The sequence below is a fragment of the Alexandromys fortis genome, unplaced genomic scaffold (genome assembly GCF_014885135.2).
Source record: "Alexandromys fortis isolate MF-2015 unplaced genomic scaffold, M_Fortis_MF-2015_v1.1 scaffold_8_1_9099942, whole genome shotgun sequence".
Classification (NCBI taxonomy): Eukaryota; Metazoa; Chordata; class Mammalia; order Rodentia; family Cricetidae; genus Alexandromys; species Alexandromys fortis.
Window position 1 is genome coordinate 3586204 of NW_026067898.1, and position 14227 is coordinate 3600430.

The 14227-nt window shown below is 41.7% G+C and overlaps 1 protein-coding gene across 1 annotated transcript in view; it reads right to left on the minus strand.

Moving 5' to 3' along the window:
- Dnajc10 (DnaJ heat shock protein family (Hsp40) member C10) overlaps positions 1–10444 on the minus strand; it is a 37508-nt gene extending 27064 nt beyond the window's left edge. The window contains exons 1-7 of the mRNA XM_050120375.1: positions 10119–10444; positions 8519–8868; positions 7034–7196; positions 5421–5471; positions 1263–1345; positions 893–1024; positions 359–452 (exon numbers count right to left, since the gene is read on the minus strand). Coding sequence (XP_049976332.1) covers positions 359–452; positions 893–1024; positions 1263–1345; positions 5421–5471; positions 7034–7196; positions 8519–8722 — 727 coding nt within the window. The 5' untranslated portion in view covers positions 8723–8868; positions 10119–10444. The remainder of the gene's footprint in view (positions 1–358; positions 453–892; positions 1025–1262; positions 1346–5420; positions 5472–7033; positions 7197–8518; positions 8869–10118) is intronic.
- Between the last annotated feature and the right edge of the window lie 3783 nt (positions 10445–14227).

Consider the following 14227-nt stretch of genomic DNA (forward strand, 5'->3'; position numbering starts at 1 on the left):
TACAATCATGTGGTGAATGATTTTAACCTAGCATTGAAGTAGTTCTGAACTTGAGCCTTCGGCCTGTGGCTGTGGAAGCATCAGCGCTGCAGGGCTGAGCACTGGCAGCCTCACAGGATGCCCTTCCCCCCATATCTCACACCCTCTACACCTGGGCTGTACAAGTCCCCGTGCAAACGGAACCAGCCTGTCCAACGTACAAGTCAGCAGAGACCAGAGCAAGACGATTCCTTTCTAAGAAGCACAGGAAAACATACTTCAAAACATAATTATGACCCAAATGTAAAACTATCATTGTAAATCCAAAAGACTGATTACAAAACACCCCCGAAAGGCAAGCCAATGAGGAAGTCTGTACCTGTAGACAGCTCCGTCACTGTGCTCCGGACGTGCTGCATGGCGAAGCTCACCAAGCTTTCCCTTGACCGGTCTCCGTTATACTTCACTGCAGCCTGTTGGTTTAGAGAATGCCCTTACTTCTTCACTTTCAAACGCTACCCAATACTCTGACTTAACACTCTGAATGATGCTCAAGTTCTACTTCTTAACATCACAGTGTTCTTACAAATGATACTTGGAGAACCCCGACAGTACAGAATCTGTCTCTAATATTTTGTAACGCCTTTAGTTCCCTTTCGTCACTGGAAGTGGGAAAAAGACAGGTATTAGAGCTGTATATCCCACGAGGCAGCACCTACAATATGTTGAAATGTGCATTAAACATCCTGTACGACAGAAAATGATGGTCCTGAAAGTTTGATAAAGAAATACACAATGTTTATGGTAAATTAGCTCCTAAAATAAGAAAAAGCCTAAAAGTTTTCCTATTGTTTTCTCTAGTACTTTAATAGCTGTAAGGTCCACAAATCTTCAGAATGGAAATAGCACTTACCGTGCCAGACCTGAAGATGTAGAGGCTGGGGTAGCTGCTGACTCCCTTCATCCGGCAAAGCATCCGGTCATCGCCGCAGTTGACAGCTCCGATGCGAAGTAGCCCATCCACTTCCTTAGCAAACTCTCTCCACTAGACAGAAAAAGACAACAAGAGTTTCTGACAATGTTTCTTCTCTTGAATACTTCACTCTATGATTTTACGGGAGGAAAGTTTTCCTAATAAAACATGGGAAAAGTATTTGGTGATCTGATAGTCACAGCGACTAACACAAAATAATTTCCAACAAACTAGAAAAAAAGGAAGCCCAAATAATAAATACATCAACTAGGAAAAAGGCTTTAGCAGCTGGGACATTAAGCATACGTACAGTGGGGGCTAAATCGTGGCAATGTGAACATCCCGGGGAGTAAAAGTTTACAAACCACAGTTCTCCAGAATTAACAGCAGCATCTGAAAGCACACAAAACACAACGATTTACCAAAGGTTAAAGCACATTTTAATTACAAATCGTTTCGCTAAGATCAGAATAAAAAAAGTCAGTCCTAAATATTCCAAGTGAGTGTATTTCCTGTGGTTTTCCTATAAGCAGTACTGTTTCTTCTCAAATGTCATACCCATATAACTTTTACAAACTCCTTCTGAGCCTGTACTTGAATAAGCAGCAGCCCTGCAGGGTAAATGTGGTCGTGAAGACACACAAGGGGTAGCACGGGAGGCAACAGCCAGGGCTCCTGCCAGTCTGTGCACAAGAAAGGTAAAGGGGAAACCACGGCTGAGACTAAAGCTGTTATACCACTAGCAGCAAGGGTCAGTGTAGGGCCAGGGCCCGTCACAGACACTGAAAACCATTTTTGAGACAGGGCCTCACTGTGTAGTCCTGGTAGCATGGAACTTGGCCATGAAAACCCGACCTGCCTTGAACTCACTTGCCTGCTTGGAGTACTGGGATTAAAGAAAGGTATGTGCTAGTCACCTGCATTATAGTAAAGATTACAGAGATTAAATTAAATGTTTTTCCCAAGTAAGAGCTTTATCTTGGAAAACCATATTGTTTAAAAATGTAATGTAAAGAATTTTGTCATCTTAAAACATCATTACATGTTTTTGCTAAAATAGATTTGAACACCATGTAGTATCAAGTTGACAGCACGTATTTGTAAAATGATCCAATGAAGACACTTTAAAATTTTAACCAAAAATTACTCTAATATTCTAGACACAAACGTGAGAGCAATTTGTTAAGCTCTTTATATAATTTCATACCAATGTCAGCTATCAGTGATTTTAAATGAAATTTTCATAATTATAATTGTCAAAATACGTGTACTATGCTTATTTTTGTTTAGCTGACTGGCTAGTGGAAACACTCAGGAATATATTTCAGTGGCAAGGCAGTTCTGTGGAGAAACAGTTCATCTACACACTGCAAGCAAGAGTAAATAACTTAGGATTTCCATCGGTCATTCTTTGGCAAAGTTGGGAAGTGTTAAACACTATATAGATGATCATGTTGGGTTAGACTACCAACTGATGTTAATTTAGAGGGGAAAATCTTCATTAGAATTACTGAAAACTTTAACAGAAAAAAGAGAGCCTCTTGTCAGTTACAACCATACGAGACAGAGCATCTAATGCTGCGTATCCCCGAGTCAGAAACACTGCCAACCTCTGCAGCAGTGGTTCAGTTCTCGCTGCCTAGTGAGAAGCCAGACTAAAAATACATTCACTATCTGCTCAGTTTTAGGACCAAGGCTTTTCTCTGTTGTGTAGGCTGGGCAGGAACTCACAGTCCTTCCGCCTTGGCTTCCCACATAGCTGGGGTCACAGGGTAGGCCACTGTGCTGGACTAAAAGTATTTTTAATAGTGTAGTAAAATAGCACAATGAAATGCTTTATATAACTCAGTAACACAAAACAGAGTAAATATATATTTGAAAATGCAAATTTCTTTGAGATCACAGAACCAGAATATCTATTAATATCTATACAATAGCTTCTACTAGTACAGAAAATGGTGTACTGTCTTGAGTTCCTCTTTTTTGGTACATCTGCAAAAGGATGCTTCAACCGTGGCCTTATTTGGTCAGGTGTTGTCCACCCTTCAAACACAACCTAGAACTTGATCACGGCTGATGATCTACTGTACTGTGAAATACAAAAAGATAATGTGCCCATGCTTAATGGAAAACACGACCCTTCTTAGGAAAACACGGCAACATTCATAGCTTTAAAATTAGAGCTTCCTAACTACTTCTGTCCTTCTGTGTTGAAATCAGACATTTAGGTTCCTTTCCTGGTAAAAGTGAACTCTAATTTGGCCTAAATTTTCCAGTACTAACAACAGGAAAATTGGGCAAAATATAAAAGACTTATGCTGAAAACTCAAGAGATGCGTAATAAAGCGCTCTAATGCCAAGATGTGGAAAGGTGGAAATCAGAGCCAGCGCTGGCCGCTAGAAGAGACGCTTGAGAGGCAAAATCTGGGCAGAGATTTCAATGAATTAACCAGTTAAAAGAATATAAGGTATAAGGAAAGGCTGCAAGCAGAGATGAACCAGGGCATGATCACAACACAGCATCTGCATCATTTTGTTCTACCAGAATACAGCTGATTTGAGAGTGCTGGGGACTCTCCCCAGAAGACTAGAATATATATACATCACTTAAAGATGATTTTATAATTGTTTATGGAAAGATTACGTAACTCAAGCCAACAGAAAGAAATGGCAATAGAAACTCACAAGCAAGCCCACTGGTGACATCTGTCCTCTTCTCTCTGCTTCTAGAACTGAAGGGCCAGGGTCACCTTATCTTAGTCCATTCACACAAAGAACAGTGCGAGCTTTAATCGATATGTCAATTATCTCTAAGGTTTCGGGCCTGAATTTAGAACTGTCATGTGGGGTTCTAAGTGACTTAATTAGGAGGCCTTTTCTGCATAGTGCTGTCTGAAAACGTATAAACTCATCTGCAGTATAAAACTTAGCCAAGTCATTCTAGGTGGTCTCACAGAGCAGCCAGCTGCAGGTTTGGTTCAGTTCCTCTGATTTCTGTGCACAAGTCTCCCTTTTTCTAACCACAAGGGTCACAAAACACTTATGAATGAGTGAGAGTAAGAACCACACAGGAAGAGCTATAGAGCTACACAACCACACGTGGTCTGTGATACAGGCATTAGTGTTATCTATCAATAAATCAAATCCCTCCATTTCTTTTGTAGGAAAAGATGTTGAAGAGTTCATATACACAACTTCTAGCGGCACTCTATCAGTCAGCTGTTTTCCTAATGGTCTAAAATGTAACTGGAACGGAACAGGGACTTTTCATATCAGTCACATATAAAATTAAACTTGCCCCCACAATAACCACACTTATCTAAAAGACTGAAACTGCACCTTTTCTGCTGTTGCAAGTACGTAACAAAGCAAAATGGACGCTAAACCTCAACTGCATATTTTTTTTACTTTCATTTGGTATTCATACTTAGCTATTTTGCTACGTACTGACTAAGAATTTATGTTATGATAGCTTCACCTGCATGTGACCATGTGAGTGCACAGAGCCTGTAGCGGTCAGAGAACCATGGCTGTGAGACATGTAGGTGCTGCGGATTGAAACTATGTCTTCTCGAGAGTAAAAGTGCTTTTAACAGCTGAGTCACTTCTCTAGCCCAGTGGTTCTCAATTGTAGCATAAACAATAATAACCCAGAGATACTGGAGTTCAAGCTATCAGAAAAGCAAAGGAGCCAACCACTAGAAAGAACTTTTACCTCTACCAAACCTTCAGATAGAAGGGGCAAGATTCTGTCTCCATGAATTCTCAAACTCCACACTCCACCAAGTTCCTGTCTCTTCCCCTTCATAGTCTCTCTCTGTTCAACCATATTGCTCCTGTTTCCACCTTCCTAGGGTTGGGACTGCGTGTGATCCCAAATGCTGGGATCACCTTTGTAGGAGCTCTGTCTCTCTTTTAGACAGATTCAATCTTGTGTGGCCCAGGGTGGCCTTGAACTCAGTGAGATCCACCTGCCTCTGTCTCTGGAATTCTGGGATTAAAAGTGTGTGCCACCACTCCCTGGCCTGTATGGCTGCTTTGCCCTCTGATCGTCAGGCAAGCTTTATTTATTTAAACACAAATTATACACCACTATACTCTACCTTCCTAATGCTGCAACCTTCAATACAGCTCCTCACGCTGTGGTGACCCCAACCACAGTATTATCGATGCTACTTCATCACCATAATTTTGCATCTGTTATGAATCGTGATATAAGTACCTGATATGCAGTTTTAGGTGACACCTGTAAAAGAGTCGTTCAACCCCCAAAGTAGTGGTGACCCACAGTTGAAAACCACCACTCTAGCCCCCATGCTTCTCTGAACAGTTTAATATACCATGCACATCATATTCCTTTTAAAAATTCTGAATGATTTCTAACTTCTGATTACATTCAGACTTGTGAGTTTTGGGTAAGAGATGTGACCTGTACTACTTTCAGAAAGTTGTTTGCCCATAAACTTACCAAATTCTCTTCTTTCTAATGTTATGATTTCAGGATCATCATCGTAAATACCTAATTTTAAAAGTGGATAAAAACCATAAAATTAAAACTTCTTCATAAAAATAAACCACATAAAATATTAGCTATAAAAATCAGCTATACTGAATTTCAAACTTGAATACACATCAAATTAAGAGAAAACCGACAGTGATTGCTGCTCCAGATGACTTCCTTCAATACTGACAATGCCGTGATCCGGCCGACCACAGTGTGGGTGAAGTTCCTAGTCACCTCCATTATTCCCCATACAAAACCTCTCTGCCTTGTTACTGTTTTATAAATTTACTTTTCTTTCATGTGTATTGGGGTTTTACTGGCCTGTATATCTGTGTGAGGGTGTCAGATGCTCTGGAACAGGAGTTACAGACAGTTATGAGCCACCACGTGGGTGCTGGAAATTGAACTCAGGTCCTCTTGAAGAGCAGCCAGTGCTCTTAACTACTGAGTCATCTCTCCAACCCCCTTGTTTTGTTAGTTTTAAAAACAACCACAAACTCATTAGAACTTGCAACAACAGCACAAATTCTTATGTACCCGTCACCTAACTTCTCCTAAAGATGACATGCTACAATATCAAAACCACAAACTGAGTAATGTTAACAATGGATATAAAGCACAGACAGGAAATTTTTCCACAGGGGCACTTGTAAATATTTGGGGCTTTTAGGGCAAAGTTTCTGTGGGGTTTCTTTGGTTTTATTTTTAAACACAAATGCTCAGTTCTGCCCTCAGAGTCTTACAGAATTAATAGATAATATGTAACAAATTACAGACCTGTACTCCAAATAAAATTTTCTTTTTGTAAGCTAGTAGGAAGCTAAGTCTGGCTGGTAAAAGTCAGCAGGGAATATACGTAAATATTTTTAAATTTATTTATGAAGTCTTGAGTAAACCACAGAACAAATTTAAACTATTTTCCTTAGTCTAGATAAGCGCACATGCAGTTCTTAGCCTGCACTTGAAGCTCACTAGTACAAGAGGAAACACTGGTGATATATGGTAACACTTCTGATATGACTGTGGTCTCTACTTCCTCCTCCCCTGTCCTCTGTGTCTCCCTCTCCTCTTGCTTTCCTTGTTTATTCCTGCCAACAGCACGTAAAACCAGGATCACCAGAGGCGCCACACGAGGAAGATGGTGTTTCTACCACACAAGCTACTGTTACGTTTAAAAGGAAGTCCAGCTATGGCTGGAACATACTCTTCAAAGTTTTGACATGCTTTAGTATTTAACTTCTAATGCAACATACAGCACAAAACATATTGTTAAATGGAACCATATATAAAAGTATTAAGCATAATGTGACCAATACACTTTCATATATGTTCCGTAATTTCTGTAGACCAAATGACTTGCCTTTTCAACTCAACTTTAGAGTAACCTAAGAGCTAATCAAAGCGACAGACATGCAACATACAAATTAAACAGCAGAATGACACTTTTATTTGTATCATAATATAAACTTCAGGTTTGGAGACCTGGCTTGGTGGTCAAGGGCATAGAGCCTGCGGTTCACAGCCCAGCACGGGGTGGGGGTGGGGCAGGACTGACCTCACGGTAGCAGGCACCTTACCGAAATCATAGCGGTAGTAGCTCCAGCTCTCATACTGGCCTCCCTGGTTATCTTCAAGTCCCTTCTCCCCGTACTTGTCATACTTCTTCCGCAGATCTTCATCCTTGAGGACTTCATATGCTCTATTTATTTTTAAAAAATCACCATGTGCATTTGGGTTATTCTGTTAAAAAAATATTACATACAACGGTTATTTCAAGTATACAATCTGAATCTCTTCAGAAATACAGATTTAACTGATCCAGATTTCTGCATACCGACAGGAAAAAGGGCAGAACAATAAGACACGAATCATCAAGATGAAACCAGGAAGTAGTCCCAGGAAGCAAACTTTGAAAAGAAGCCTAACGAAGGGAAATCAGAAATTTCAAAATTCAAAAGTCTGGCAGTTCTGGCAACACAAGTTCATTACTGTATAAAGTATCCAAATAAGAGGAACAGTGGATAAAGATCAGCAATCCCCTTCTAAGATGCTGAAAACAATGCCACTAAGTGAAGCCTTTACTTATAATCTGTTACTTCTGTAACAGTGATAAATAAATAGTATGCATGCCATTTCCCATGTGAGGCCCAGCCATAAAGTGTAGCTTTCATTATTAAAAAAGAAATAATACCAAAATCACAATTCAAAACTGGAAAAAAAAGATGTTACTTTTTTACTGTAACATAGACTTGGCTTCTGGAAATTACACTTGGCAACTTTAAAACAAAAACTTGAAAAACAACAACAACAACAAAATCCTTAAATATAATACAGATCTCTGGGAAAGAGAAGTCAACCAGGAGTTTATGGTGTTCAGCTTTATGTAACTGAGATAAAACAAACTCACTTATAAATTTCTAGCTACATAAATTATCCCCATCATGTCCTTATTCATGATAAGCTAAAAATTAATGAAAAAACTTAAATATCATAAAAATCAAAACAAATTGATTTTAAAGGTTCTTGGATACACAATCTTTATAAACGGAAGTACACTTGGAGCTCTCAAGTTTTGATTCCAAGTGTGTAAATCAAAAGTGTGGACTTTGCATGGATTACAATAGTGAAAGTTAACCACGCTGTGACTAGCTACTGTCCCTCCTGAAAGGCTCTTCTGAGTTCTGAGGGGATAATTGTCTCTACGACCCCCCCCCCCATTAGCATGAACCCTGCTTCAAAGACAAGGCTGAGGTTAATCCATTCACTGCTCCTGTTGGAAATCAGTTTACAGAGAAGCAGCAGCTGTACAGGATACTGACAAAATCCTCGTGCTTTGCTTCTTTGGTTTTACTCTGCAGGTGACTTACTAGCTTCAGGTGGTGGGAATAAACCCCGAACCTTGGCACGCCACGCAAGTGCTCTACCTACCTCTGTCTTTTATCTCCAGCTGCCAAGTTATAATTTTTTTACATTCTTAAGCATTCCAAATGCTTATTTAAAAATAAAACACATATTGAGACACAGTATAACAAGCAGGTATTTGAAAGAGAAATTTTACCTACCGGGTTTTTATCAGGATGTAACTTCAGTGCTAATTTCTTAAAGGCTTGTCTTATTTCTCTACTGCTTGCAGTTTTAGATACTCCGAGCAAACTGTAAAAATTCTGATCCGTGCCTACCACAACGACCACAAACACTATCAGAAGACAGAGACCGATCCGCTTCAAGTCTCTGAGAAAGTCATCTTTGTTTAACCAGACTCCCATTCTCTTTCTTAGGCAAGTTCTTATTTAAGTGAACATGAAGATACAGTGCTGGGTCCAGTGGTTATAAGAAACACATTTGAGAACTTCTGTCCACATTACTTCAAGGGTCAATCAAGCATCCCAGAACACAGCCCAGAAACGTTAACCTAAAGAGACCAAACCAGGCAGTTAAAATACTTTCCAAACTAAGCAGCTAGAACATAATTTGCCAAGTGACAGGGTCAGCAATACACTGTGAATGGCCCTGAGTCCTACCCTCTAGAACCCTCCCTTGCCTCTGTATCCAGGTAGGCATACTTGCGAAATCACTCTAGGTAGAAGGAAAAGGCTGGAATCTAGAAACACACACACATTTAGACAAGAAGGCGTGTGATCCACCAGGGTAAGAATAAGCAGCGTTTCCTTCTCCCAGCACACTGCCCTTTTCCAGTATCTCTTCCCTTTTCGCTCGTTTTACGCCTTAAAAACTGTTCAGTTTTCTTTCGAATCTAATCTCATTTGTAGAGGATGCCTTTGAGGGAAATAAAAGCATAAAACTTTTCCAAGGGGTTTGTGCCTTTTACATAACAATTTAAAAATGTCAGTATAAAAATAGACAACTTACAAAGCGGGCTACCCCAAATTTTCTAAGGTGCTTGCTCTGAGAGAAGAAACTGACTTATAAAAAAAAGCAGAGAAACAGCTGCGAATCGGTGAAATTTCATGATGAAGATCACGTGTGGAATAAACAAATGTAGAAGAAATAAGAGAACCAGGAAGGCTGTGAAGGATCAAAATCTAGAATTTCACCTTAGAGTTCTACTAGTATCCTTTGAAGATCTTAAAATGCTTGGGAAGGGGGATCTTTCCTAGCATCTTCAACTTCAATTCTCTTCATTTAAACCCAAACGTGTTCCTAAAAATTCCTTACCTGTGAACAGGCCTCACCTCACTTCTAACCCTTCCTGTCCATCCCACAAAATATACACCTTTGTAAAAGATACTGATAGAAAACCAGAAATACCCAGGCTAATAACTAACAGGGAGGAAAACAAAGGAAGAACTAATCTCAATCAGGAATTTGGGATACGGTGTCCCTGGGGTTAGGGTGGGGGTAACAGAACAGCCCGGGGCCGGTGAGGAGGCTGAAGGTAAACGCAACGTTAAGGATGGATGCTGCCGTTTCTCCAGAGCGGGAGCGGGGGAAGGCCGGGGAACGGGGCTGGCCCGTGTGCGTCCGAGGTCCCGGGTCCGACCGGGGAGAAGCAGCCCGAGTCAGAAGTGCGAGCGGAGGGTAGGGTGGAGGGGGCAGCGAGCGAGGCGAGGACCCGACCCCGGGCGGCGCGGCGGCGGTGGGATGCGGCCGGCGCCCTCCCTCCCGAGGCCCCTGCGGTGCGTGGAGGCTGCCCGCGCCCACCTCGGCGTCCTCGGCTACTGCCCCATCCTTAGGCCGCCGAGCTCGGGACCGGGTCGGACCGGACGCCGGCTACGAGCGCGCGCAGCAGCAGCAGCACCGCCGCTCGGGTCGCGCCGGCGGAGCGGGGCGGGGCCTGGCGCGCGGCATTGTGGGAAAGGTGTGGGGCGGGGTCCGTGGGACGGCGGCCGGCGGGGTGGGGCGGGCGGACGGACGGGCGGGCCGGTTTAGGCTGACGTGGCCGTCTGTGCGGCGGCCGCTGCGGCTCCGGCTCCGGCTCCGCTCGGAGACAGGGGAGCAATCCGCAGCACGGCCCCCAGCGGCTCTGCGGCCGAAGGCAGTCACGGGCGGAAGGAAGGGCGTAAAGCCCGCCCCTTCCGGTCCCGTTGCCAGGGCGACGGGGAAACCCGGGTAGAAGGATCCGGCTTGCTAATCCTCCCTAGAGATTTGGTTAAAGGGTGGGTACCGCGGAAAAGGCCGATTTGGCTGAAAGTGGAGAACTCGCCTGAATCGACCCCGTTTGCAAAGGACTGGACAGAGTAATTGCCCACTAACCCAACTTCCTAGAAATAAAATTATTTACAATTTTGTGTATCAGCAGGCATCGAGCTTTCTACTGATTTCCGGGTTTCTGAATCATTCTCACAGAGTATTTCTCCTCTCAGTGACTTCTACTCGACTGGGTACCAAAGCTACACTTTTTCAGTCATGGCGCTCTGACCATTGAAGTAGCTACACTTAAAATCCCGGAAAGAGGAAACGTCGTACTTTGCAATAGGTAGAAAGTGTTAATGAGTCGTTCGTTGGATAGTAAACCAGATGTCAGCTAATAATTTTATGACTGTAGGGCCTATTGCTGAACCAACATGCAGAAATATTAGAAGCAGTCTGAAGTGACAGCTGTTTGCATGTGCCAGGAACTGGCCTAAGTACACATGGATTAACTCAGTCCTCCAAGTAATCTTGGGAGATAGCGCTGATTATTATATACATTTCAAAGTCAAGGGTGCCTGGGTAGCTAAAAATTGAGGAAAATGAAAGTCACAGCTAAGCAACCTAGTTCCAGGGTTTGTAATGATAATCAGTATGCTACTGTGAACCAAACCAAAACTGCTTAGAATAACTTAAAAAGCAAAACAGGTATCAGATAACAACAATGATGCTCACTTAAGGGAGACTAAAACCTCATTGTCTGAGTTTAAGTATCAAATCTCAGTATCATAACTACATCGTTTATGCCTGGGACACATTAAGAAATACTCCTTTTGGTTTCTTCTGGGGAACTACATAGCTTTCAAGATCCATTTCATGGGGGCTGGAGAGATAGCTCAGTGGTTAAGAGCACTGACTGTTTTTCCAGAGGACCCAGGTTCAGTTCCCAGCATGCACATGGCAGCTCACAACTGCCTGAAGATCCAGTTCCAGGGGATCTGACACCTTCCCACCAGTGCACATAAAATAAAGTAAATAAACAATAAGAAATAAAAAAAAGGTCCGTTACATGTTACTTCTAAAGACATCTTCTGTGTACCACCAAAGTATGTCTGACCACTTCATCTTTTGTTATTACATTAATCACAACATGTTTCAAGAGTATGAAATCAGACATTGGCTTTATGTTTTCCCCAATGCCTCCTTAGAAGAGAGCTTGGCATCTCTTCAACACATGGATTAGGGTTGAATGAAGAATCAATATTTGGTTTGAACAAAGAGAAAAGAGTAGCCCTGTGTTCCTGAAGTTATTGTTTGAGACTGGGTACAAGGCGTAGTCACAAGGCAAAAATAAATGACAAGTGAGTGATTTAAATCATGGTCTACGTGGTGAATTTCAGGGTGCAGTGATCAAAGAATGAGAGGAAAGTATGGGTGATTCTAATAAAAGGAATTCTCTCAAGTATTTGAATTTTCATAATTGGGTGGGCTTTGGTGTCATTATGTCCATTTGTTCAACTCACAGGAAGATTTCGAGTGACTTGTCATAAGTCCCTTGTCAAAGGGATGAAATGGGAGAATAATCTGTATCCTATGTGTTCTTGTGTGAACAGACAATTATAGCTAAAACTTCCATATACTTTATATGTCTCGGGTACTATTTAAAACACTTTACCTACATTAATTCACTTAGTTATCACAGCAACCCTCTGAGGCAAGTGCTATTACTGGCAATTCCTTTAAAAATATTTAAACCTTTGTTTTTAATTATTATGGGTATGCATGTGTATCTGTGTTTGGACATAGAGAGGTGACTTTGGAGGCCAGAGATGTCCGATCTCCCTGGAGCTGCTGGAGTTACAGGCATATGAGAATCAGACTCAGGTTCTCTGTGAGAGCGTACTGGCGGAACTGACTCTCCAGGTCCTGCTGCCAGTTCTACTTAGGAGGAAACCAAAGCAAAGAGAAGGCTAAGCCTCATGCCATCATCACACAGTCAGGCAGTGACAGAATTTGGACTCTAACATAGGTGATCTCAATCAGAAGGCCACCAATATCACAGCTAACTGAAATATTTTTTGATAGATAGATTCAATAGATTTGTTTAATCCAGATGAGGTGTTCTTTCCTTAGACTACTTCACAGTATCAGACATGCTTGACTTGGGGGTGTTAGAAATGCTTTGTAAGGTAAGGTCTCATTGGCAAAGGCAATGCAAATCCTTGCTTGTGTGTTGTTGTGGAATAACCTTTCTGTACACTGTGAAGATGTGTTTTTGCCAGGGCGCCTTCTGATTGGTTTAATAAAGTTCTGAATGGCTAGTAGCTAGGTAGAAGGGGATTGGCGAAACTTCTGGGCAGAGAGAGAAGAGGAGATGAATCTAGGCACAGGCGAGATACCAGAGGACGCAAAGAGAAAACAGGAGGTGCAAGATGGAAGAGAGGTAAAAAAGTCACGAGGCAAAATGCAGATCAGTATAAACGGATTAATTTAAGTTATAAGAGCTAATGGGACAAGTCTAAGCCATAGGCTGAGCTTTCATAATTAATAACAAGTCTCCATGGCTGGTGGGACAGAGGAAAGTCTGACTAAAGTATGTAGAAATCACCCACAGTACCTACCAAAGGAGTTAGTATTTGTGGTGATTTGAACGAGGTGTCCCCTATAAGTCTTGAGCATTTTACTCTGGCCACCAGCTGGTGGCTGATTGGGAAGGATTGGGGGGTGTGGCCTTGTTGGAAGAGGTGTTTTGCTGGGGCCAGGCTTAGGGTTTCAGAAACCTTCCACCATCTCCAGTGAGTGCTCAGATGTTGCTGCAGTATCCCCACCGTCATACCTATCTGCCTGCTGCTGTGCTCTTCACCAAGACAGTGGCTGACTCCCACCCTTCAGGAACTGTAGGTCCCACATAAACCCTTTCTCCTGTGAGTTGCCTTGGTTGCGATGTTTTACCATAGCCATAGAAAAGTAACCAACACAGCATCCAATGCATGTGCTGATTTCGGCTCATTTTTCAGGAATGTGCATATGGCTGTAACTGTGATTTCATATTTTCCACCTTCAATGAACAGTTCTACTGTTAATATGGCTAACAGTACTTTTGTGCATTTCTTTATATCAAACAATTTGACATTATAGTTTTTCATGTTAAAGCGTTATGTGGTAATTAAACACAATCTAATAAAAGTTACTGAAGTAGACTTTGGTGTCTATGCACATCTGTAAGTATATGCACATGTATTTGCATATATCTATGTATCTCATGCACATTGGATTTTCCTATCAATCATCCCTGTTTTCACCTCCCAAGCTCTGGGATAAGTGTTCAAAATACCTCTGAAAGTTTTTGTAAAACCTGGCTTCTGAGACTGGAACTCAGGTTTTGTGCCAAACACTTTGTGGACTGAGCCCTCTCCCCAGCCCAAGAGTTTATTGTCTAAAAAAATAATTTTATATCATGCCTGTCAGACAAGAAATACCCTTGATGGGCCAGAGACTTTTTTTTAATTCCTTAAAAAGAATATTTATTAACAGAAAAATGAATATTAAGATTTATTTTAAAATATCAAAATTTAGACATCAAAATGAATAGATGCTGTATTTTTTAATTATGTGATATAAAGTAGAAACGTCTATAAAATAGTAATAATTCATATAGAGAAGTAAAAAAGAATTCTGGA